At 40.5% G+C, this 25,322-nt stretch overlaps 1 protein-coding gene across 1 annotated transcript in view; it reads right to left on the reverse strand.

Moving 5' to 3' along the window:
• Window positions 1-24,247, reverse strand: part of PITPNC1 (phosphatidylinositol transfer protein cytoplasmic 1) — a 75,420-nt gene extending 51,173 nt beyond the window's left edge. Inside the window, exon 1 of the mRNA XM_005490443.3 lies at window positions 23,192-24,247. Within this exon, the coding sequence (XP_005490500.1) occupies window positions 23,192-23,239 (48 nt within the window). The 5' untranslated portion in view covers window positions 23,240-24,247. The remainder of the gene's footprint in view (window positions 1-23,191) is intronic.
• Window positions 24,248-25,322: the final 1,075 nt, after the last annotated feature.

The following is a 25,322-nucleotide window of genomic DNA, read 5'->3' on the forward strand; positions in this document are numbered from 1 at the left end:
ATATTTAACACAAAAAAAGAAATCAAAAAATCAAAAGAAATTTTTTATTCCAACTTGTTTCTTTAAATTTAAATTACAAAACCAATAATTACTACTGAAAAATATTTAAGGTGTTTAAAGTGAGGCCTAAACACAGAAGAGAAGTTAATATTGCAAAAGAGCTGGTTTAGGGCAAGGAAAGATGGGAGGTTGTATTCAGGGCTGCTGGATGACAAGTGCATTCATGTCATTTTCCCATGGCACTTAGTGACATTAAAACTACAGAATCTGGCAAGCCTGACTGATTATTGCTTTATTTTCTCATTCTTCCAATAATTTCTAACACACAAACACATAATGACCATCAACAGAGAGTACAAAAGCTGAGATCCAACAACCAAACAGGGCTTCCAAAAAGGCAAACTGTGTTTAATTCAATTGGTTTTAGTGATGGGTCAGGGCTCTTCTTTCACAGCTCAGAGGATTCCCATTGTCCAGTTCTTCCTGAGCTACTGAGAACAAATAAAAGATTTGCATCCTAGCACCTGAATTACGGTGAGTGGAAGAAAGAAAATGAAGTGTGAGTTCCAGCCTTGGGTTCATACAATATTTCCTGTATTACCTGTTGATGCTGCCTTCATGAAGGCCAGAAAATTCCACATGGAGCAAATCTGCATCACAGTTCCCCCCAAAGGTAAAAATTTCAGCTCTCATGGCAGTCTTCTACCCTCCTCTATTTTTTTTTTTTTTTTAATGGGCAAAATAAGATGGATAGAACAAGGATGACTATGCAGCATTATGGATCATTATGGACCTGGCTCTTGGTGGCCTCCTAACAAAATTTAGGAAACTGTTTGAGCAGCACCAAGCACTGGACTGGTAGAGGACACCCTGACTGCAGGTGGCTCCCTGAAAGTCACTTCACTTTTGGTGCCAGAACTCCCAGACTGGAGACCCAAACTCTCATGTAGCTGCCTTAACTTGGGAAGGCTCTTTTTCTTAAAAATAGACCTTCCATTTTTCCTCTCAGAGCTGATGTGTGCTACAGAGACACAAAATGCTCTTCTACAGCCAGAAGGTTTGAATTTGAGGCTTGCTATTTATACAGTTATTCCAGTCCTCAACTGTGCCACAAAGCCCTGACAGCCCCAGCTATTCAGGCACTGAATTCCCTGACACAGACAGCCAGGATGGCTAAAGGTCATTCATGTCAATAAATACCTATGAACAATCAAGTTTCCCTTTTTTTTTTTTTTTTTTTTTTTTTTTTTTTTAATCTGTGGACATGAAAGAATAATTCAGTAATTTTATTACAACAGGAAGATCAAACTAGCATTGGTTTTCCACTTACTATTGAAGGCAGTCCTGCAGGGCTGAAATATTACACTATTCCTTACCATTCCATTTTTAGATCCCTTTCTTTCCTGTCCTTTTCTATCCATTGGTGAGATTTATATCACAAAACTCTCAACCTTTACAAAATGGATGCTTTTATCTTTGCAGCTGAGGAGCCTGTGAAGTCAGAATGATGTGAAAGCTTTTCTGCATTTAGTACTTGGCCACGTGAGTAACTGGCAGCCGTCACTGTGGTGTCACTGTCCCAGCTTTGTGAGGACACACGTTTAGGAAAACAATCAAGCACAATTTGCACTTTCTCAAGTCTAGAAATGCAGTCCTGAAGGGAAACTTGCAGAGACACACTTGCCTCTCCACTCATCCATAGACCAAATGTTTCCTTAAGGCCATTTGAGTGACATTTCTTCTTCCAATGACAACAGAAGGAAAAAGTGACATTAAATGAATTCTCAGTCACCACTGTGCATCATCCTCAAAATGATTTTTTACACATCACAACAACTTCATTGAAATTCCTAAATTTGCAATTGCCCCTGCAAGAATTCAAAACTATGAACAAAAATATGCTGGTTTAGAAATACAGTGAAAGATAGAAGAAATCCATGTCAGACAGTGTCTCAGAGAACACCATCCGCCTGAAGATTTGTATGAGTAGTTATTAAGCGAGAAGCTCAAAGAAGTGGAACTGCCTTGAATTTTCTTGACATGAAAGATTAGATGTGGTTTTGAAGGTTATATGGAAAAGCTGCTGAAAGAAGATGAGTTTTAAGAGCTATCAAATAATTAACCTGTGAAACAAGATGAAAAAAATGAAGAATAACACAGACATGGAGTGCAGTGTGGGCTGGCTCGTTTGGCTGAACTGCTCTGTGCTCCCACGGTGAGATTGTTTCCAGCACTCAGGCCAACGTTTGCAGGTAATCCAGGTGGAGACAACCAACCCAATATTGCCCTCAGCACTGCCCCTATCCTCTTAGATCTCTCAGCTTTTCTTAGCTATAATTTCTGCTTTATAGTAATAAAAGTATAATAGTAATATATAGTAATAAAATATATAGTAATAAAAGTAAAAAAATATAGTTTTTTGAAACAAAATATAAAGGGCTTTATAACTGAAGGCAAATAACCATTCTCATCTCCTGCTGATCCATATTTGACTTGACAACGGCCACTGTCTTGCTGAATCTGGTCTGAAATATCAAAAGCAGCTGGCACTTTGACTTAATCCAGCCTTGCTCTGACAGCAATTCCAATGAAGGCACTTCAGTGCATGTGCTGTGTATTTACTCGCTGTCTGTTTATATTGCTAACAATGATGTTGATATTGCAGCAGGTTATTGCCAGTTAAGTAAAACACAAGTTTATGTTATCATCAACTATTTCTTTTAACACTGACATAATCAGTGTATTGTGTAAATGTGTAGTGGTATTTTTCTGTTAACAGAATTGTATTTAAAATTCATGCTACCAGTAGCAGTAAGTGGCTCGTGTAAATGAAAATGAGCCACTTACATTGAAGAGATTTGTATCTAAAGTACGAGCAGAGAAAGTAACAGCTGACCAGTCATTAACTGGCTAACAACTGCCAGTAGAAGAGATTCTTCTCTTGCTGCTAAAAACTCCACTGAATTTTAATTGCATGATGTTTTACTGTGTCTACTTCAGGCTCAGAGAGCCACAATGGAAATGGTTCCAGAATGTTTCAGTTGCTGGTAAAAATAATAGCAATTATTAAATAAAAATGATTCATTGTATTGGAAATAAATGTCAGATTTTTTTTTTTACTTTGGAAGGCTCTTATGCCTACAGGGAGCTAGGAAAGGGATTTGAAATTCAACAGACATGTAGTCTTTGCATAAATACTTATGCATGAAAATCCCTTGGCTAAATAGAAACCTTTAAATTTAAGTCTTTGCAAATACAGCTCCATATACTCAAAGAAGCTTTTTAGGGCTTTCCAGAAGAATTATCAAAATACTCTGTTCTTACTGCACACTCTCACGGATCCTACTATATTTAGGATATATGTTTCTTGTGTTCTTTATCACAGATTTATTTCTATTGCTTATTCTCTTCTCCCATATGGCACTGTGTACATTTGAAATGCTCATTTTATCCATTACTTCCATTATCTCAAGTGCAGCAGCCTGTGCAGGGCATCCCAAGGTTCCAGCACTGGTGATAAGAGCCAGCAGCTCACATGAGGCAGGATGATCACACATCACATGCTGGCCCTGCCCATGGCAAGGGGTGGGGACCAGATGACCTTTAAAGGTCCTTTCCAACCCAAACCATTCTGTGATTCTGTGATAGTCAAGCTCTTTTTTTTTCTCAGAGGTTTGCAAAATCCCCCAAGATAATTACAAACAAAAACTCTGCTGAAGGAAATCTTGCTCAGCTTGTAAAGCCAAGCAGTCAGGAGCTGGGAAAGGGATGGCTGTCTGATTGGAGCTAAATGCACTTGGGTACCTAAACACTGGCACAATTAAATAATCATGTACCACTTTTTCTCCCTATCTGAGGCAGTTGCATACTAATGTGGATGATTTTACGTAGGGCTTCTGCTCCATTTGCTGAAGTGCTGAAAAAACATTCTGGGAAGGGCAAACAGTGGCAGCTCAAGGTCACATGAACTGAGGACTCCACACGAGCGGTGTCCTCTGGGCATGGCCAGCCCCAGGCCCGGCTGTGATGCAGAAGGATGAGGAGTGATGACATTTGAGCAATGGAGGTAACACAAACCAAACCACTTCATCCCAGATTTCTCACAAGCAATTGCTCTTCTCTTGTTTCTCATCATCTGGGTACCCCACTCGACACAAGAGATGTGGTTCAGAGAAATAATAAATATTTACCAGATTGCCAGCTGCTAAAGGCTATGAGAACTCTTATTCCAATTCCACCCTGCAAAATCAAGCTCCAAGAGTTAAATACTCAAAAAAGAGCATAAATACTTTAGATACTCAAAAAAAAGGTGAATATTATCAACTACTGTCTCAATACAGCCATCAGCAACATTATAGAACTTTTACAAAGTTCTACATGCAAATAAATTGATTAACATTTAGTAAATATTCGGACACTTCAGTGATAAGGATCACTCAAAGCCACAGTAGACACTGGTTACAGTTTCAGAGATATAAGTTAGTGGAAAAAAAGACAAAAAAATTACATGGTGAAACCCTGGTGTTCACACCAGCCACACCCAGCCTTTTCAGCAGCCAGTTTTACAGAAGATATATTCAAAAAGCAGGAAACCAAAATTCTATGGCCAACATTCATTTCGGCACCTCCTAATTCTAAGTGCCCTTGAACTCTTAAATAACAATTTTTTAATCAGTCTACGTTGATACCAAAATTGTAATTTCCCTGCTGTTTTGGAAGCTCTGCAGAAGGATAGAGGCTACTGAAATCTTTGCAGACAGGTGAAAATGAAGTGAGGTGGCTCTGAGCTCGGAGTGGCAGCTTGCAGATGTGCTTTTTCCTGCTTGTGCTTTTTTTTTGTGGTTAAATAAAAGCACTCAGCTTTCAGCTCTTATCTTTTCAATGTGTTATATTCATGCTACAGGAAACAAACATCAGTATTTTCACCCTGTGGGGTTTTTTTTTTCTGAAAACAAGGCATTAATACAGGATAAAGCAAGCAACAGCAAAACTTCATTTTTTAAATTGGAGAAGCAGCAAAATTAATTTTGAAAGCTTCTTCGTTCACAGCTGAAAGGCTTTGTACAAAACTTCATCCTGGAGTGATATTTTCAGCTGTAATATAGGGGTTAGTAATGGAAATGCTGACAGGCCCATAATTATGGAAGCGGAGCGGGCACCACTATAAAGTATATCAGATAGGCAAGTGCTTCAATTCAGTGCAAGGTATCAAAAGATGTTCCTGTCTGTCCTCATTAGAGCAGCACTTGAAATTCCTTTTAACCTCTGTGACCCAAGCTATTAATTTGATGTTCATCAAGACACGTACACCAGGACTAATACTTGCATGAATACACCCCATTTTGTGCTTCAAATGGAATTGGTGCATCATCCTAAATGGTTAAGATCATAGAAACTGAAAAAAGTAGTGGCAAGGCTCAAACATTTTATTTTACAGAACACAAACTGAAGTGAGGCAAAGTAACAGAAAAATGACACACACATTCCTGTGTTCTGTGAGGATTTAAAGCTTCTCTTTAGATCCATGATATATTTGTGTGCAATTACACTATGGGATACTGAGGGGGAAAAGTGGGATCACCTCTGTTCACTGGATCTTGTTTGACAGCCACCTCATTTATTGGCATGAAACTCTTGATGCCTGCACAAATTCCATGCATGCAAAGGAAAGAAGATCAAGCCTGAAGGTCCAGGAAGGCAGCTGCCTGAATAATATGCTTATATAGCCTGTATAGATTTTAATTTATGTTGTTCATTCCAGCAAAAACATTCACTAAATTGGTAGCATCATTATAACATGCACAGTATATTCTATTTCTGTAATATATAAATTCTGAAATATCATCTGACTGTTGTCTGCTGTAATAATGTTCTTTTCTTCAGCAGACACAAAGAGCAGCAACAGGAGGTTACCTTTGAATTATTTCCAACCATATACTCTGTATCATGACTTCAACAAACTCACTCCTATTTCCTTCTCTGCATTAAGGTGCATGAAAACTACAGAAAGAGTGAATTGACCTCTCTTACATCTAGCCAGAAAATCAAATTTTTGATGCCAAGTTCTTCTGAACAAGCCCTTTTTCAAGCATAAAGAAATATTTTTTTTAAAAAAAAAGTATGAGTTGCATTCTGTACAAATCTAGGTCTACAGCTCTTATCAAGTAAGTGAAGTAAGGAATGTCACATTCCACAGAAGCTTGCCTCACTGGAAAGGGGATTGATGGTGTTTTTGATGACTAGGTAGAGAAAGAAAACATCTCACTGAACAGAAAGTACTTTCCCATGGAAAGCTGGAATTGTACTATTTTGAGTAATGCCCTACTTAAGCACAGGGACACCCTCACTGTGTCACTCACACAAACGTGATTTGCATGTTTTGATGGTTTCAAACTCTGCCTCAGACTCCAGCAATGCCTTCTACAAGATGATTCAGAAGATTATTCTATTTGCATATTTCCCCCATTCCTGGCAGCAAAAGCTTCCACGGGCCATCAATTCCAGGACTGCAGCCACCACAGGAGAGCACGAGCAGCAAAACAAAAAGGTCCCAAAGTCTGCTGATGTCATTGCTCATAAAATGTGGAGCACAACTGGGGCTGCCAGGATTCCTGCTCTTGTAGTCATGGAATGTTTCAATTTTTTTTATCAGGAAAACAGGTTTTCTCCTGAGGAGGGACAGGATTTTAGATATCAACAGAGGACAATGCAATTTTGTAGTTCCAGAACAAGGAGCCACATGAGGATTTTTGATTATTAACTCTCTTGCTGAAGAAGATGAGGCAGCAAAGCAAGAAGTGCCAGAACAGAAAAATGTTCTGTCTTACTGAGCCAGGCTCATTCCTCCTGGATATCTACTGACCAGAAAAAACCTTGCTTCATCTTGTGCCTTTTTGTCCATATTATATATAATTCAGCAAATAATCAGGTTTACAATTTTATTAGGAGTCATAAGGAAACAGTTTAAATTTTCTAACATAATTTGGTTCTCTGGTAGCACAGTTTAAAGAACACAAAATGTGAATGTCTTATGCAAAAATGACTGATGGTACTTTGTGGGAGAGTAAGACAAAGCAGTTTCCATAAGCCAGCAGAGTTCTACAGAGTGCAGTTCAGGACAGAATTGTCTTGCACATCACACACAGCTCCTCATTCAATGAATTCACTCTTAGGTTCATATTTTTGCATTCTGAGTGCAAAAGAAGAGAAACTCCCATTGGTTTCACTGTGTAGAACTGGACCTGAGCAGGGCATTGATCTTGCTGACCAGCATGTGCAGGAATGCTGTCAATGAATGACAAGTATATCAAATGTTTGGCTGCAGATGGTGTTCGTGGTGTGCTTCTCATGTACTGATTTACAGTCAGGGAGGAGGTTAGAGCGAAAATGGAACTACAAATCAAAGTTAAACGGGGACATAGAGATGGATCTCTGTTTTCCAGGTGGACAGTTCTGTGTGTGCTGGGCACCAAGCAGGGCTGTGGTGGTGGAACAGCAGCAGGACTGTGTTGGCTCCTGGCAGTGACAAAGTGGGAATCACTCCTGGAGCACAGGACCCTGGTAGTTTAGATGCTGCGCATCCTGCAAGAGCTAGGATCTAAAATAAAGCAAACATTAGCTCCTTTCAGAGATGCAACAATCAGAAAAGCTCCAAATGGAAAGCAGGGAACATGACATCCTGCCAACCAGCACTTGGCAAAACAGCTTCTAATATAATATGCAAATACTGGTGCACTGATATTACTTGCAAAAAATATTAATAAACTGCCTGAAATCCTAACTATTAGCATTACTGCTACCTCTGTGATTGTCTTTAAGAAACAGCCCCCAAATAAGTGATGGTTTAAAGGAATAACAATTAAAAAACAGTAATCAAAAACCCTCCATTGAAGTTTAGTGCTTATATGTAGTAAAGCAGATAGCCAAGGTAAAAAAAATCTCAGTTGTATTCTAAAGGTTGCATCTTTGCATTTACAATTAATTCAGTATGTTGTGTTGGGATTAAATTATAATTCTATACTTCCACCAGGTAAGACAGGAGTTGTATTAATTTGCTTTTCATATGCTTTTCATTTGCTATCATCTATTCAATGTATTGAACAGAAAATTGAGAAAGAGCACATGAGAGTGGTTCCTATTACTCAAGGAAAAGAAGAAAAATGTGTGACTAGCACAGCTTGAATGCATAACACAGAGTGAAATTCAAGACAGCTTTAGTGAGGAGAAGTCATGTGTTATTCTGTGTTTAAGGAGGTCAGCAGGTACACAGCCAGAGCAGACCCAGCAGATAATGGGCACTTTAATATCAAAAGCCCATTTTGCCAGAATCACAGCAAATGCCGGGTTGGAAGGGACCCACCAGGATCATCAAGTCCAACTCAGCCCTGCACAGGACATCCCCAAGAGTCACACCATGGCCCTGAGAGCACATTCCCCCACACTCTAAAAGAAACAAATTTCCCATAAGGAAGGTCCTTGCAAAGACAAATCATTGTTTACAAGGTGCAGTACAAAGCGAAATAAATAGACAAAGAATTTTTAACACTGGAGAGAGGGCACCAGTTAAGTCCCAGAGGAATTTGTGGTGGGTCTGAGTGTTCCACTCATCATTAACATCGGTTGTAGCAACTTAAGATAACTTGAACTCAACAAGGATGGAAAGCTACATTTTCAAAATTAACCTCCTACAAAAAGGATTTAAAAGAGGGAGTGGGAGGCATATTACAGAGAGTACAAAGAGAAAAAAGGAGAGAACATAGAGGATACAGTTACAGTGATCACTTGCAGCCTGCAAGGCTCAGAGAGCAACTCCTGATTAGATGAAAAGCTCAGTAACTTTATCTCCATGACCTTAGAGAGAAGGAACACCTGGGACACCAGCTTAAAATTCTTTAGTCCAAATTCACCACGGGGTCACCTCAGCAGTGCAGATGGAAGAGTTCAGGGATGAAAACTTAGGATTCACCGTGGTCTTCTACACACAGAGGAAGCAAAGAGCTCCCAGTTTCCTGCTGGTGTCACAGCTCTGGTGCTTCTGCTGCTGAACCAGAGAGGTGCAGCTGAGCCCCAGGGCTGGGCAGTGTGAAATTACAGAGAAACCCTCACAAGGTCACTGAGGGGAAACCAGAGCTCCCCTACGGGCAGGGCAGGAACACAGGGGATACAGGACATGAGCCTTCCATCCTGGGGGAGTCATTTCTCTTTCTGATGGAAATGCAGAGCACATCCCAGCGCTATCCTATCTCAAGGTAATGATTAATTTGTGCAGTTGTACAGAGTCTGCCTGAAAAGGATCCCATACTCAGGATGTCAGAATGGCTTTATGCCACCCACAGGGCTTTGCATTTTCATGACAGCCATTCCCTGAGCAGCTTCATTAGACAGATACACTGAAATGCTGGCTTCTGTCAAGAAACCTTTCACAGAAGACTTTGCATATTTTTTGAGTTTATAAAAATTGCTAAAGATTTAACAGGAAAAAAACCCAGCAACTCGTTATTCCATAAGTATAAATGCAACATATGAAGAAATAATCAATCTTTGAAGCCTCAGAAACTGTTTTGAACTAGCATCAATATGCAAGCATGAGAAATAGTAAAAAATTCGATGGATGCTCTCCACCTTTTAGACTTTGATGATGTATTTTCTTTTCCCCCTGTTTTCTAGAATATCATAAGCAGATACAGTGCACCCATTTGCTACAGAAAGGACACAAGGAACCAAATTTTCAGCTGACTTCCTGAGGTGAACTTCATATGTCAACTTGCAAAGCTTGCTGGGCCTCCAAACCAGTTTTTGTTTAAATCTGACATATGCAAACAATTTGCACACATAAATCAGTGGGGTGATGAAATGTTGATAGAGGTAAAAGACCTTTTGCTTTGAAACTCTTGACTGGAAGAGTCAAAAGTCCAACAGTAAAAGAAGGGTTTGCAAGATAAGACAGGCAAAAATGTTCCTCAACAGCTCTGTCATTATTTTTATGTCAGTGATTGCATGATAAAACATTTAATCAGCAACTCTATTCCTTTTCCTACATGGTTTCCTTATATTTCCAGTTTCCAAAAAATGGAAAATACTTTTAAATGTCACCTGATGGAGCGAGTGAATTCTATTGCTTAACCCTTATTTAAATTCCTTTCTCTGAAAAATGCATTCTGTGTCCTTCCTTTTCCCTTTTCTTTTAACTGACAAAATGGGTAAAAAATATTTTAAACCAAGAGCATTTTCACTGCAGTATAATCTGTGTTTAAAAAGCAAGGTACCAGAGGAATGAACACAGCACAGGAGCAGGGAGTATCAGGAACCACCCATCAACACCAAGATAAAAATTCATGCTACAATTTCACACGGAGAATCGTGACTGTTAAGAATGAATATTCATAGGTAACTGCTTAGGAAAAGTGTGGAATAACCTGATATAAACTCAACAAAATGAAGCCTGGTAAAGCACAGTGGTAAAGCTTTCAGATCCTTCAAGACTCAGTTCTGGTTTGTGGCTGATGAAGACCTTGCTGAAGCAGCAGCCTGACTCCAGCCTTGCTCTTGTGCCCACACAGGTAACACTGGTTAGGAGAGGGAGTTATTTCTCAGGTCAATGCCTATTTATAGGAGATTCAGGCAGCTCCAAGGCACAGGTTCACACAAGGACTCTGGGACTTTCAAACTTGGTACCAGCACCAGAAGAAAGGACAGGTCCTACATCTCCAAAAGGAGGTGAAGGGACAGATGAGCTGGGGAGACTCAGAAAGGGCAAGAAAAACCCAATCTGGAGACTGAATTTCCATTAGATCTGTGAATCCAAGACATGCTCCTTAAAACACATGATCTTCTAATCTACATTAATCACCTTCAGCAATGCTTTTTTTTTATTTCCCTTTGATCAAAACCATCTTGCAAACTCCAATTTTTTTCCTTGACTCACTGTTCTTGTCAGAGGTTTGAATTGGCTACAATGCTGAGTTCTCTCCTTCCCTTACCATTAAATATGCATGAACACTTCAAAGCCTAATGCTTTACTGCACACTTACTGTTACATGGAGGTTTGTGAGTGGCCCTAGGGAATGTCTGTAACAATAAACTCAATCAAGTGCTACCTATAACATGAGCCTGAAGTAGCTCACTTAATTTGCAAGTCTAACTTCCAAAATTGTGGAAAAGGCCTGCAAACAAAGATGTTAAGTATAACAACCCATGGAAAGGAATGCAATTGCTGTGAGCTTGTAAAAGGCCTTCAGGACCCCCTTGCAAAGCTTTCAGAGTCTCTGACTCTTGGTCTTGTGTACAAAGCAAGTGACACTGGCTTAAATAACATGGACATTTCCAGCCAGTGTAAACCAGCTTAAAACCCAAAATATGACAAAACATACCATCCATGAAAGCTATTTTGTTTGGATTTGCTTTACAAAATGGTAAAATGTGAAAGGAAAATTGAGAAACACGAAACAACCCTGAACTGAGTTAAAGAGAAAACTCTGTGTATGCACACATCTCCTGCTCCTGAAAATTCATTCTATATCCTATAGCTATAGGAAAAATTGGGGGATCCAATTAGCCAAACTTAATAAAGACCAAAGTCTGACAGCTGCTTCTAAAAACGGCACAAAAATCCTCAACAGGAGACTGCTGTGCAGAACTGAGGCAGCAGCTCCACTCCGCACTTCACTGCTCACACAATTGCACCAATTAGGCATCCTTGGGATGGCTCTATTAACACTTATTTTATAAATGCCTTTGATAATAACCACACTACCCTGACTGAAGTATTTGCACCTGGTTACTTCATACTCCTGGGCATATTGCTTTTTGCAGTAAATACAGAGCGTGAAATTATTTTGAATTATTTAATTTTCACATCTTAGAATATTTTAGGGAGAAAAATCTATGACACCTTTTCCCCTCCATCTAAATGTAAAGGGTAATTTAGGATAGTATCTGTGTGTTTCTGTCTTTTTACTCTGAAGAATGGAAAAATATGTACATATTCATATGTGAAAACATGTATTTATATATTATAATATATATTACATATATTATTATATAATAATATGTATTATAATAATATGTATTATAATAATATGTATTCTGTTATGTTATGTTATGTTACATTGTATATTACATTGTATTACAATATTACAATTTATATGGCAATGTATATTACATTGTATTGTATTGTATTGTATTATATTATATTACATGATATATTATTACAGATAATTATAGTTTAATGTGTTATGTATTGTAGATATACCATTTAACCATGTGAAAACATGTATTCATATATTATAAAAAATATATATAATATATATTATTATATATTATTATAGATAATTATAGTTTAGTGTGTTATGTATTGTAGATATACCATTTAGCTGATTCTATTGGAGTTGACAAAATTTAATCAATGTATTGTAGATATACCACTAACTGGTTCTATTGGAGATGACAAAATTTAATCAATGTATTGCAGATATACCATTTAACTGGTTCCATTGGGGTTGACAAAATTTAATCAATGTATTGTAGATATACCATTTAACTGGTTCTATTGGAGTTGACAAAATTTAATCAATGTATTGTAGATATACCATTTTACTGGTTCTATTGGAGTTGACAAAATTTAATCAATGTATTGTAGATATACCATTTAACTGGTCTAATCAATGTATTGTAGATATACCACTTAAGTGATTCTATTGGAGTTGACAAAATTTAATCAAAAGCTGTTCTTATGGTCACGAGAGGGGGATGCTTGGAATAGTTGTGATAGTAGGATGTGTCTTGCCCTCATGGAAAATGTGGAAAACTTTGGGGGAAAAGAGAAGGAAATGAGGAGTTGGGATGAGGTAAAGGGCCAGTGTGGGGAGATCAGGAGCAAACAGCACAGGCTGCTGCTCAGGGGCTGGGCAGGAGCAGAGCTTTACCTGAGCTCAGTCCCAGGGTGGGGTGAGACAGACTTGCCCCGTGCCCCAGAGCAGCTCCTTCCCTCCTGCACAAGAACTTTTGCTTCTGAAGTGGAGGATGCTCCTTGATGGCCCCTGACATTCCTTGGCCTGTCACAAGACACATCACTCATGTTGTTTACTCCACTCCTGGCCACTGAAGACAAACTGGCATGTCTGAAAATGTCTTGGCAAAGAGGCAGGAGTAGAGGTATCTACATTTAACTTGTAATATGCTTGCAGCGTGATTAAATAAAAACATAGCCACCTGTTACCCTTAATTCAGTGGGAGTATCAATTTTCAATTATAGCATTTACTATCCACCCTCAAGTATGGCAAGGAACACCATGGCAACATAAACACAGTGGTGGCTGCTTGAGAAAGTTAAATTATAAATAGCAATGTATAGCCCATGAGGTCCTGGAAATAAACTAACTAATCCATAGGCATTTGTTACTATGACATAACATTTCCACTCAAATGCTGTTTGCCTCATCTCAAACTCCCTCAGAACAGATTTAGAAGTTTGGCATCACTTGACTCCAAGCAAGTTCAAGTTCAGACATGAAAAAAAGCAGAGATAGTGGAGAAAATAAGCTATAGCAGATCTGTGGAGAGCAAATTAACAACAAAAACAACAAAATCCCTATTTAGGCTTTATTCTGTTTCCACTGAAGTTAATGGGGGAAAAAATCCCAACATATCCCAAATGTATAACAGAATTCCCTTAATATAGACAAACATGTTTTTATACTGAATCATCCCTGAGGAGAAAAAAAGAAAAAAGTTAAAGGAAACCAAAAAAAAGGGCTAAACTGAATAGCAAATAGTGTAGAAATGCAAATAAACCTAGCAACCCTCTGAGACACTGGAGAAATTTTGGAACTTGGTGCTCTCTTTAGGTTCATTGTGGGAGAAAGGGCCATGGTAACTGAGGGAACACAGGGATTCAACCCGAGCGAGTGCCCCACCACACAGATAAAATTGAATTTAAATTTTCAACATTTCTTTTCTAAAAATATGCTGTGTTTTATTACAAATATTTAGTGAAATCTTGGTCTCTCTGTCATCAGTGACAGCACTCATTGGTGTTACTATGGTCTAATTTCCACTGAGTGTGTCTCTGCTCACCCAGAGTGAAGGAAAATAAAAACTGACCCACTGAAGAAGATTTAAATCAATTTTACATCAAGTCTATGGGATAAAAGAAGCAGGTAGGTTATTTAAGACTGTAATCATGTGTGTATTTAAAGTGCTTCATTTGGCTTATTGCAAGTCATTGTACAATTATTTATTAAATGAAAATATTACCTAGAGATCAGCTAATTTGCACTTTTGAAGAAAACCTGACAAAATCAGAGAAGTAGCTGGATAAATTTGTCAAGCATCTTTCAGAAGATAAGCTTATACATACTCAGACCAGTGTTCAAGTGAGACTATTTAAAAACATCTATGTATGACCAGGAGAGATGCAAGCTTGGCATGGGTAAGAACTTCAATGGAATTATCATTGTCTTTACCTTCCTGATAAAGACAATTTTTTAGTTCATGGCAAATTTCTTTATTTTGGGAACCTTTCAAGCAAGATGATGCCACTAGCACTAAAGGTTATTTTAATAACTTTCATATAAAATGAGAGCAAAAACCTGAGAATATATTCAAAAATTAGTTGTATTTGTCATCAGTGGCTGATTGCTAATCAAGCACTTAAGCAACAGTGTGTGTCACACTGGAGTGTCATTATCACACAATTATTTTGTCATGCATTGCAATAATATTTTTACAGAAAAAACCTGAACACAGTCATTAATTGGTCAACACATTAAACCTAAGATGACATTAAGTGTGATGAAATGGAAAATAGGGCATTCTCAGCATGCCCACAGAAAACAATTCCCACAGAGTCTCAGCACTCCTAAATCACTTGGGCAGGACTAATCTTAGAACAGACACGTAAAATCTCCTAAATAAAGATGCTGATTTTTCTGGAGAGCATATGAAGAAGTCTTTCACTAAATGCACAAACATTCATGTCCTGTGACTCACATGACTCCTGGTGCTTTAAATTAAGTGTGTGTGCAAGTTATGGATGTGCTGGAGCTCGGAGGGTGCACAGCAAATCCACCTTGGGAACTGCAAAAGTACAAAACCAATAGAACCCAAGGCTGCTTCAGCATTTTCTAACCACAAACAAGAAAAAGATGGAAGATGCATATTTTTTTCCCCAAGAAGAGCCATTAAGATGTCATTCCTACAATTTAGCACCCTGCATTGTACTTTAGAAAATTAAAAATAGCTTTTTGATACATATCCAAGGATTCAAAATTGGCTGATCACTTATAACCAAAATTGGAAAGAAATGATGAATTTAGAAGGAAATAAACAAGACTAAGCCTAGACTAAAAGCATTATATATAAATACAGGTGAAGTTCAAGTCTGGTTCTTCCACCTACAGAGTGTAAATCCATCTGTTAGTCCAACTTGAAGTCTAAATTACCTTTTCTTCACTCCTTTTTGAACACAGTCAATAATCCTGGGGAGCACCTTTCTCCTTGCTTTTGAGATGCCTGCAGACACTGGCAATTACACTTAAATACATGCACAACATCCCTGCAGAGAGTTCTTCAGGCTGCACTGGAGGGCTCTCACAGCAAATTTGCATGAAATGTCATTATTTGCTTTATTTTGGTAGAAAGTCTCACGAAATCTAGTGCTGATCCTGATAGATGCTCTATCAACCCATGAAGATAAAGATAAATAGAAGGACAATTATAACTCAGTGGAAAAAATAAATTCCAAGCAAGTTTTCCATTAAAAGGATACAAAGGGTTATTCCTTGCCCACAATGACTGAGTTTGCCTGTGTGTGTTATCCACGCTCAGTGTATATAATGGTTGTTTTTTAGGTTGGGCAGCCAAAATGCAAAGCCTGAGTGGATTTGAGCATCCACAACTGACTTGCTTCCATAAGAGCAGCCTGGGGATCACATTTGTCAGCTCCCAGTCACACACAAGAGTTCAGTGAATGAATCATTGTTATAAACTATGGATTTTCCATTATCTGACTGGGCAGCCTTTTGTACCCAAGAACATGAACTCTGACAGATTTTAACAATGCAAATGCCTTAAATCAGACTTAAATGAATACTCATGAAGGAAAATATAATTTGTAACCTTTCCTAATTAGTACAAAAATCTTTGTGTTCCTCTAATAAAAAGGGCTTTACAAACTTTCAGAACTATGAATCACCTGAATTTTTTATAATATATGCAGTCAAGAGCATGAAAATTTGTATAGTTATATTATTTCTATATGGTTATATTAGTTATATACACTATATATTATATATAACATTATATTATATCATATTAGTTATTAAGTTAGAAATAATATAACTATAATAATAACTAATATATATTATATATATTAGTTATTATTATGGTTATATGGTTATATTATTTCTAATTTTAAAATTATGAAGAATGAAGAAATCAAACAGACTGGACTATTGGAAAATGTATTTGATATATCAGCTATCAAACTTTAAGACAGTAATATTGACACCTACATTCATTATTAGGTACCTAAACAGAAGTTGTCAGAATTTCAAAAGTGCTGATCATTCAACACTAACATAAACTCTTACAAGAACTTCATGTTCTCAGCAAAATAAAGTCCACCCCAAAATAAAAATACCCAGAAAACTCTAAGTTTTAAAAGACAGTATTGACATTCTGTGTTTTCCTCCCCCTGTTCTTTTGTTTCCAAACCTACATTATGCTTCAAAAACAAGCACAGCTCATGGAGTTCTTGATAGCATCAAGGTTCTGTAGAGGGCTTCAGCTACAAAATGTCCTAAAGCACCAACAGGCTGCATTTTCTTTTGTGGGAAATGCAAAACTTTGCTAACAAAGCCCTCAAATCAAATATGTGGTATTTTTCATTTATATATATACACACTCACACATCTTGGAGAAAACATGACAAGGAAAGACAGAACAAGAGAGATAGAGAGATGGATGTCAAAGTCTGGTGTTCCTTGGGTAATATCTAATCTTTTCCACAGAAAGATTTTTTTAATGATTTACACTGAGGTCTGCAGAACAAAGTTTGTCTTGATTCTTTCACAGAGTTATACTGAAATGTGCAAACAGGAGTAAGGGGGAAACTGCATATTTCTGGATTTCTATTTGCAGTGGAAGTCAGTGAAGTTTGACATCTGCTCTGCATTGCTGTACTTTTACAGCTGACCACAACTAATGTAAGAGGGCCAAACCAAAGCAAGGTGTTTATTTTTTCCCATGCTAAAAACCAGCTCTCCCTTTTATCTGTTCCTTCTTGCAACTGGACTGTGGACCAAAATAAAATGGAATAGATATTCTTCCTTGGAGCTAAGAGTTAACTTCTGGTGCTTTCTCTCCTTTATCTGTTCCAATGACTCTTGCCAGGCTGTAAGATTGAAGGTGAATTTAAGGTCACACTGAGGGCAGCACAGTGTGAGGAGAGCAGACATGACCACCCACCAAAACCACATCCAACTCCTTTGCTGATAACACACATACACAAGGAATTCTTTTAAAGGGTAAAAATATGCTCAGAATGGTGTAAAGAGGTTTTCTAGCTCAATAATTAACTGTGAATCCTCCTCAGACCAAGGTGTCAGGGCCTCCACTGCATTAACTGCAAAAGGCAGGTGAGGCTGCTGATGTTCTCAGAAGGCATCTCCTGCAGGATGATTATCTACAGCAAAAGGTTTATTTTTTCATGTTTCACAGCAATTCAGATTATTGGAAAGGGATTGGTGTGAGATGCATTAGAGCTGTTGATAGCTTAAATTAAAATAGCACAATAAGCCTCTGTTTCTGCTGGGCAACCTCAGCTCAAAAATGCCAGATAAACATTTTCTACAGAGGTCATGGACATGACACGGTCCAAGTACAATTTCATTTACAAGTAATTAAAATAAATGAAATTTGATAAGATGACTTCATCTTTAGTTTGTTTATAGTCCTCTTGCTTATGACCAACATACTGCTTTTACAAGTGTTCCATGCATTTATATATTCCTGAAAATATGTTCTGTGGCTATAGGAAAATTAAGAAAATGGACAAAGTTGACCATTATTTAATCTATCTGTTTGCAGGATGAGTAGATGTAGTTTGTCCTGCAGCAGATCACTGTACTTTAAAAAATTATTTTACACTTTATACCCAACTCAAGGCTTTGCTGTACTACATACACATAGTTATGTCCAAATATTGTAACACCTGCTGACTCTCAGGGCAGAACAACCCTTTCTCATATTCTTTCAATGAGCTTTAAATCTGCCTGAATAAAACATGTTATAACATGTACCCTTGCACACAAAATGGGAGCTATGAAATCTTCTAAAGCAGAAGTGTACACAAGATTCAGAGGATACAAATGCTGTTTACACAGATGATGTTGAAATAATTTTATGTAAATAATCCACACTGGGAGAATTTGTAATGTTTGAAACAAGAACTAAACAATGGAGATTTTTATAAAGCAGCAAGGATAACACCTCTAAAACCAGAATTTGTTAATGCTGAAAGGACTTTTTGTTGAAAAACCATGATCTGCATTTACAGACATTTTGCAGGTCTCTGCTTGTTTGTATTCATGACAATACAGCTGTTCCTCCACACCTCATGCAGGCAGTGCTCCCCACAGATTCAACTTGACTTTTATTTAAAACACAGAGTGGGAGTGATTCCACCAGCCTCAGCAGAGATAATCTTGGTTGAAATAAAGAACAAAGAAAGAAAAACCTGCCAGGACTTTAGGGACTGGCCATGCACATTCAGTTCAAAATGAACAGAAACCTTAATGGTCACCCCTGTTTCCAAGGAAAAAACCCTATGAGTCCTGTAGTTAATACTTTATTTGATGTTCAGCTTTCAAATTTACACAACCCAGCTTCACATCACTCATAGCATTTTACAGCAGTAACAACTCAATTTTCAACACAAATTTCCAGCAAAATGTCTTTCCATCTATTTCCCTAAGAATAATCACTGTTTACACAGATGCTCACAAATCAAGAATTTCACTGTACTTTGCCTCTTGCAGAAGAGTTCAGTACCACACTAACCTATCACATTTGGGTTACATTTTCAGATATAGGTATCTCTAAAGCACAAACCCTTCCTTTGAAAAATGGTGGAATTCTGATGGCAATGAGCTCCAAGCCTGAGAATATTTTAGCATCTCTGCTCTTTTCAATTGCTTGGTGCTCTTTTCACTTCCTTAGGAATGTGTTTTTTTTACTGATGATATTTAAAACCCACAATGCAGCCTATTATAATATTCTCTCATATGATGTAACAAGCTATTTGTAAGAATGAACTAACACATGAAAATGCAAGGGGAAAAATAACCAAGCAGCAGGCTTATTTATTAATTGCAGCTGGAATAAGACTGGTAACATATCCTGTGGAATTGCTGGAACAGATTTTACTCACTTTATGTACTAATGCAAGGAAGGGGCTTTTTCTTATTTAAAAGGTCTCAGTGTTAACAAATGGATTCAATTTGCCAAAAGTACCACAAATGAGGTAAAGAATGACTTCTCATTGGCAACCATATTGATTTTGTCAACCAACAGTCCCATCCTGACCTTATTTGCAAAGTTCCTACAGCAGATGTTATGATTTTGCTTAGCAGTCAACACGGCACATCCTTTCTCAAAATATTTTAAAGCTGATCAGGCAGCTTGTGACTGTGCACACGTAACAGATCTGAACAGCTGTCAAAAATTCAATTTACTGAGGAAGGCTCAGCTTTGAATAAGAACTGTGGTGTGGTGCCACTGCACCTCAGCAAGAACTCTTGGAATAACCCATCTTTCCTGGTGCTCATGGATAAGGAACAAATATTCAGTTCCAGCTCCTGGCTCAAAATACACAACAGTTCAGTCTGCAGCAAACAGCATTTCCCATGAGATGTTTTCTTTGCAAGAAAGCATTTGGCTTCCAAGCAGACAGGTAGATAAACAAACCTCCTATAAATATTTGGGTATCTTATCTAATAAGGGCATCAAGGAAAGAACGCCTCAGGAACAGGATCTGCTGTAGCTAATGAAGGAATTTCCTATCCACAACAGTGCCAGAAACTCTTTAAACCTGGAGCCAGTGCTGCTGTTCCACTGACATCTCTCAGTTTTTAACTCTTCTCTAGAGATAAATTTAGGTGGTGACAGTCAGCCAGAGCAGCACGAGCTCCTCCACTGCTGCCTGCACAGGTATTTACAGGCGAGCTCACGACTCCCAGTTACTTGCCTGGACATTACACAACATTTTACTGCACATTTTTCACATTACACACAGAATCTGACTGCAGAAGATTGGATACAGGTGCTTGGCTGACAGAGCTAACACTTCATCCTCTTGCCTGTGCCAGATTATTTCCACAGGAATGATATGGAGCTCTGGTGTTGGTGACAACGCCACAGATTAAGGACAAACTTCTTTCTCATTCATGTTGTGAGACTTCTACGGATGGATAACTGGCAAGGCAGTGCTAAAAAAAGAAAGCTGCTCAAGGAAGTGTTTTTGGATGCATGCATAAAGGGCACAGGCTGAAAGGCAGAACATCCAAACAACAGAAAAAACAGAGTTTATTAAGTCTATGTGAGAGAAACAGCACAAAAAGGGAAGCCATGCTGTTGCACTGCATTTTTCCCACACCTGTTGAGGGAGGACCTCGAAAATTCTTGGGTGCTGAAGTGCCAGTGGTGTCCCTGCAGGTCAGGTCCCCAAGGGGCACTGCACACTGAGTGTGCAGGACATGGCAGCTCCTGTGGGATCTGCCTTTCCCCCTGAGCCCACTGAACTCCAGAGTGGCTTGGCACCCTGCAGAAGACACTTTGGGCCTCTTAGAACCAAAATGCTCCTGCCTTTGGAAGGGTGAGCATTGCCCCATGATGTTCTCCTGTCAAGTGCACAATGCAGCACCTTGTTCTACACAGATGGCAAAAAATCTCACTGTGTTGGTAGTTAATGTGCAACTGAGAGTAAAAATAAGATAACACCACCTTCCTGAGACTGCAAGAAACGTCACAAAGATGAACCACCATGAGAAATATACAGTGCGGGACTTCTTTAGTGTGCAAATACCATAAGAAAAATAAGGTATTTGCTAATTTTAAAGTTTTGTCTTGGTTCATTTTATAATAATTAAATTGATCTTAAACATTAGACATGTGCTAGGTTCCTCATTCAGGCATCTCAGCTACTGTGCTTGGATTAAATAATGGATGATTCAACATAAGAGAAACTACAAAATCGAGTATCTTTACTAATTCTGTTAACATTCTAGAGAACAAATGACATCCACCATTGCCTTCTGCCTCATCATGAATCAACCATTCCTGTTTTGGAAGATTTTTGAACTTTTCTGCATCTGGAAATCTTGTTTAACAATAATGTTTCAAAATAAATTAGATCTGCTCCCTTCTGATGATGTAATGAACTGTTATTAACTAAGTGTGGTAGTCTAAGGACATCAGGAACTGGCTTGGATAAAATGTTGTCTACATTAGAGTAATGCAATAAACAAAGAAAATTATGTATTAAAAGAAAAATGCCATCCAATATCACAGCATATGATATAACTTGGATGGTAACACGCTAGAGTTAAACCTATGTCTATGTAACTTCATGCATATGGTGGTTTTAGCTCCTGCTCCCAGCAAAAGGAATTTCCTGAGCAGCCTGAAGTAAATATTTGGCAGTTCCAATTCTGACTTTTAGAGAACTGTTAATTTGCCAAATCTGAAGATACGGACAAAAAAACCATTGAGACGACTACTCTGTTCACACCCGCGAGGACTTCTGCACACATATTGGAAAAAATAAAACTGTGCGGCAAAACACTCGCCTGGATGGAGCCAAAGAACAAATGTGTGTGCATTAATTAGCGGGGTAATGAGCGAATTGGGGCGCTCCGCCCGGGACCCTTGGCTGGGACCCTCCGGCGGGGCCGTGGCGGGGCTGCAGCGGGGCCGTGGCACGGTCGGAGCGGGGCCGTGGCGGGGCTGCAGCGGGGCCGTGGCGGGGCTGGAGCGGGGCCGTGGCACGGTCGGAGCGGGGCCGTGGCGGGGCTGCAGCGGGGCCGTGGCGGGGCTGGAGCGGGGCCGTGGCACGGTCGGAGCGGGGCCGTGGCACGGTCGGAGCGGGGCCGTGGCGGGGCTGCAGCGGGGCCGTGGCACTGTCGGAGCGGGGCCGTGGCGGGGCTGGAGCGGGGCCGGGGCACGGTCGGAGCGGGGCCGTGGCGGGGCTGGAGCGGGGCCGTGGCGGGGCTGCAGCGGGGCCGTGGCACGGTCGGAGCGAGGGTTGGAGCGGGGCCGTGGCACGGTCGGAGCGGGGCCGGAGCCGGGCGCCCCCTGGCGGCCCCAGCACCGCCCGCAGGACCAGCGGAACTTTGCGCGCAGCTCGGCTCAAAATGCGCGCTCAAAGAGAGCTCGCTCCCCTTCCCGATGCCCAATCTGCAGCAGAAATGGCCACAAAAGACAACACCGAGGTGTTTTTGTACTTGCAGGACACGAAACCGTCAAGCACCATCTCCTTTCCAAACGCCATCAGGCCTTTGGGCACCCAATTGCACCCACAAACACGCCATGAGCACCAGTAACTCCGGAGCACGTGTACTCCGTGTGGGTATTACTGTCTTAATTAAAACAGTGAGCAGGTGGGATGCCTGCAGATAAATAAAAACATAATGTTCCTAACAAAGAGTTCAGAACACCGACAAAGAGCTGTTTGACTTTCAATGACTTCTTTAAATGACAAAAGTTTGACTAATAAATGATCACCTCTCTTCCCTACCTGTACTGGAGTTTCAGGCCATGTTCAGCTGCGAGGGTATTTTAAGTAAAGGTGAAATATGATTAGAATCTGGGTTTTGGACAAACGCTTTATCACATAGAAATTTCAGCACAAAACATTCCCTCGCAAATATGCATGAAATTCGTCTTAAAAGTCTGGTTGGAAAATCTTTATAATCAATATTTTGATGACACAATGCTTTTGATACACTTAAGTTACCTTCCTTCCTGCAGGATTCCTATATTTTCCAATAAAAACATTCCTCTCTAACCAGTCATCTCCGACTAAGTTCATTACACGAAGAAAAAATATTCAGCAAAACAAATATAACCTCAATTCGCCTTGCAAGAGCAAAGGCTCGCTAAGGAACAGCCTCTCCGGTACGAGCGCGGATCTTACCTCTTCAACTGTCAGAGGCATACAGATCCGGTACTCCTTCATGAGCATATTCCTGCTGCTCAGTGCGGACCGGCGAACTGGGAGAAAAGTGGTGATTTCTGCACAGAGATCACGACGGAAACCAAACACGGGGGGAAAGAATTAAGCCTCTTTTCTCTGTGCGCGCTTGACAATGTGTCCACAAGACAGTAATGCAACCATCCAGGAAGGCTGACCCAGCAAGAAGAGAAACCACCACAACCGCTTCTTTCTCCCAGTTCTTCCTCCTTCACACTGCGATCATGGGAATCTCACGGACGCTCGCACCGAGATACGCTACAAAGTCTCAAACCCCCACCGCTCTCGCCCCAGCCGAAGACATCCGTCGGAAGTGCATGGAAACGCCGAGCTCTCTCGCGGCTGTGTCAAGACATGCCTGGGGCGGCGAAAAGAACAAACGAGCCGAAAATGTGGCTTTCGCCCCCGCCGGCAGCACGTCGGGCGGCAGGAGAGATGCGATGCCGATTCCCAAGACAAAGGCTTTTTATAACGTTGCCTTCCCCGGCTGCCAAACGCGGCTCCCACCTCCCCGCCGCAACGCGGCTGCGGCCGCCGCGGCTCCCGCTGGGCTCGGGGGAGGGCAGGGGGGGCAGCGCGGCGCTCAGGCGGGCGGGCGGGCGGCCGCGGGTTCCCCGGCGCAGCCGCGGCCGGGGGTGCTCACGGGCGGGCGCGGAGCGGCGGCGGCCCCGGCGGGGCTCGGCTGACATCAGCGGGGCGGCAGGAAGGAGGGAGGGGGCCGGCGGGGGGGCAGCGGCCGCCGCCGCTCGGGCGGGTTCAGCGGGGCCGGCCCGCGAGGCTCCGGGCAGCGCCCGCCCGCGCCTCCCGGCAAGGGGACACCGGCAGCGCGGAGCCCCAAGAATTCGCGATTTCAGTTCATTCTGCCGCGAAGACTTCTCGGGGTTTGGAAGTTCATTGCCCTACGCGTGACAAGGCACCTTGCAGAGCATTTACGCCCCCGTGCAGGAGCGGCGAGCCCGTGAGCCTCGGGTACAAAAGGAAAGGAAAGGACAGCGTGGGCTCGGTGCGGACATACACAGGATGTGGAGGCCTCACCCATTTCCCTTCTGGTCAACCCTCCGCTATCAGCCAGCACATTTTGCAGCACAAATAAACCCCTTTTTCATATAGTTTTTTTTTACTTAAAAATGACACACAGAAAGTTCAATGAAAAAACGCCTCCCTCCTAGCTGAACTATAAAGCCAGAACTGTTTTAGGAGGTCTCACCCCCTCCTTCAGTGAGGAATTTGTCAGTGAAATAGTTTTTTAATATGCTTGGGGGTTGTGTTTTTCAGAGAAATGTACCCATCATTAAGTTACAACCTGAAATGCACAGGAACCCAATTCTGAAACTACCTGGGAACCCCAAACTGTTACACAACCTCAGCATTTCATGTTTAAAATGCTCATCCTGCTGTTTCTCCTGTTCTCCCAGTGGCTACAAAGTCACTCACTGGATTGCAGAGAAGCACTGTAAGCAAAGCCCAAGACACTGCACAGATAATGTAAAATATACATCTGCACTTACATAGCAGTTATTTGCAAAAAAAAAAAGTGATGAAATACTGTATTTGGGACAGTTAAAGAGGAATTTAGGTCTACAATGAAATGTGTTTCATAACAAGAAAGAGCAAAAGCCCCTCAGAATTTCATTGGTTCTGGATGTACATTTCAGAGCTGAGGGTATAATTCTCAGCCCAGAGGACACAGTGCCATCTCCTGGAGCCAGCAACGTCTGTTTGCCAGCCCCTTGCAATAATGGCACAATATTTCACATCCCTGCCTTCCCAGGGAAGTGCAAACACCTACACAAAGAAATAAAAAATCTGAGAGCTCTATTAACAGTCTGGATTTTCAACTGAGGTATGAACAATGTGTTTAATGAGACTTCTGTCTCAAATCTGACACAGTCATTTATAAATATGGAAACTGTGGCTGTAATTCATAATATTGGTACTGTGTGTTCCTGGAATTCCATGCAAAACAGCAAAACCAAGGCAATACCTTGTGATATCTCACTGCAGGAAGGACATGGAGATGCTGGAGCGTGTCCAGACACGGGAATGGAGCTGGGGAGCACCAGGAATGGCTGAG

The sequence above is a fragment of the Zonotrichia albicollis genome, chromosome 19 (genome assembly GCF_047830755.1).
Source record: "Zonotrichia albicollis isolate bZonAlb1 chromosome 19, bZonAlb1.hap1, whole genome shotgun sequence".
Classification (NCBI taxonomy): Eukaryota; Metazoa; Chordata; class Aves; order Passeriformes; family Passerellidae; genus Zonotrichia; species Zonotrichia albicollis.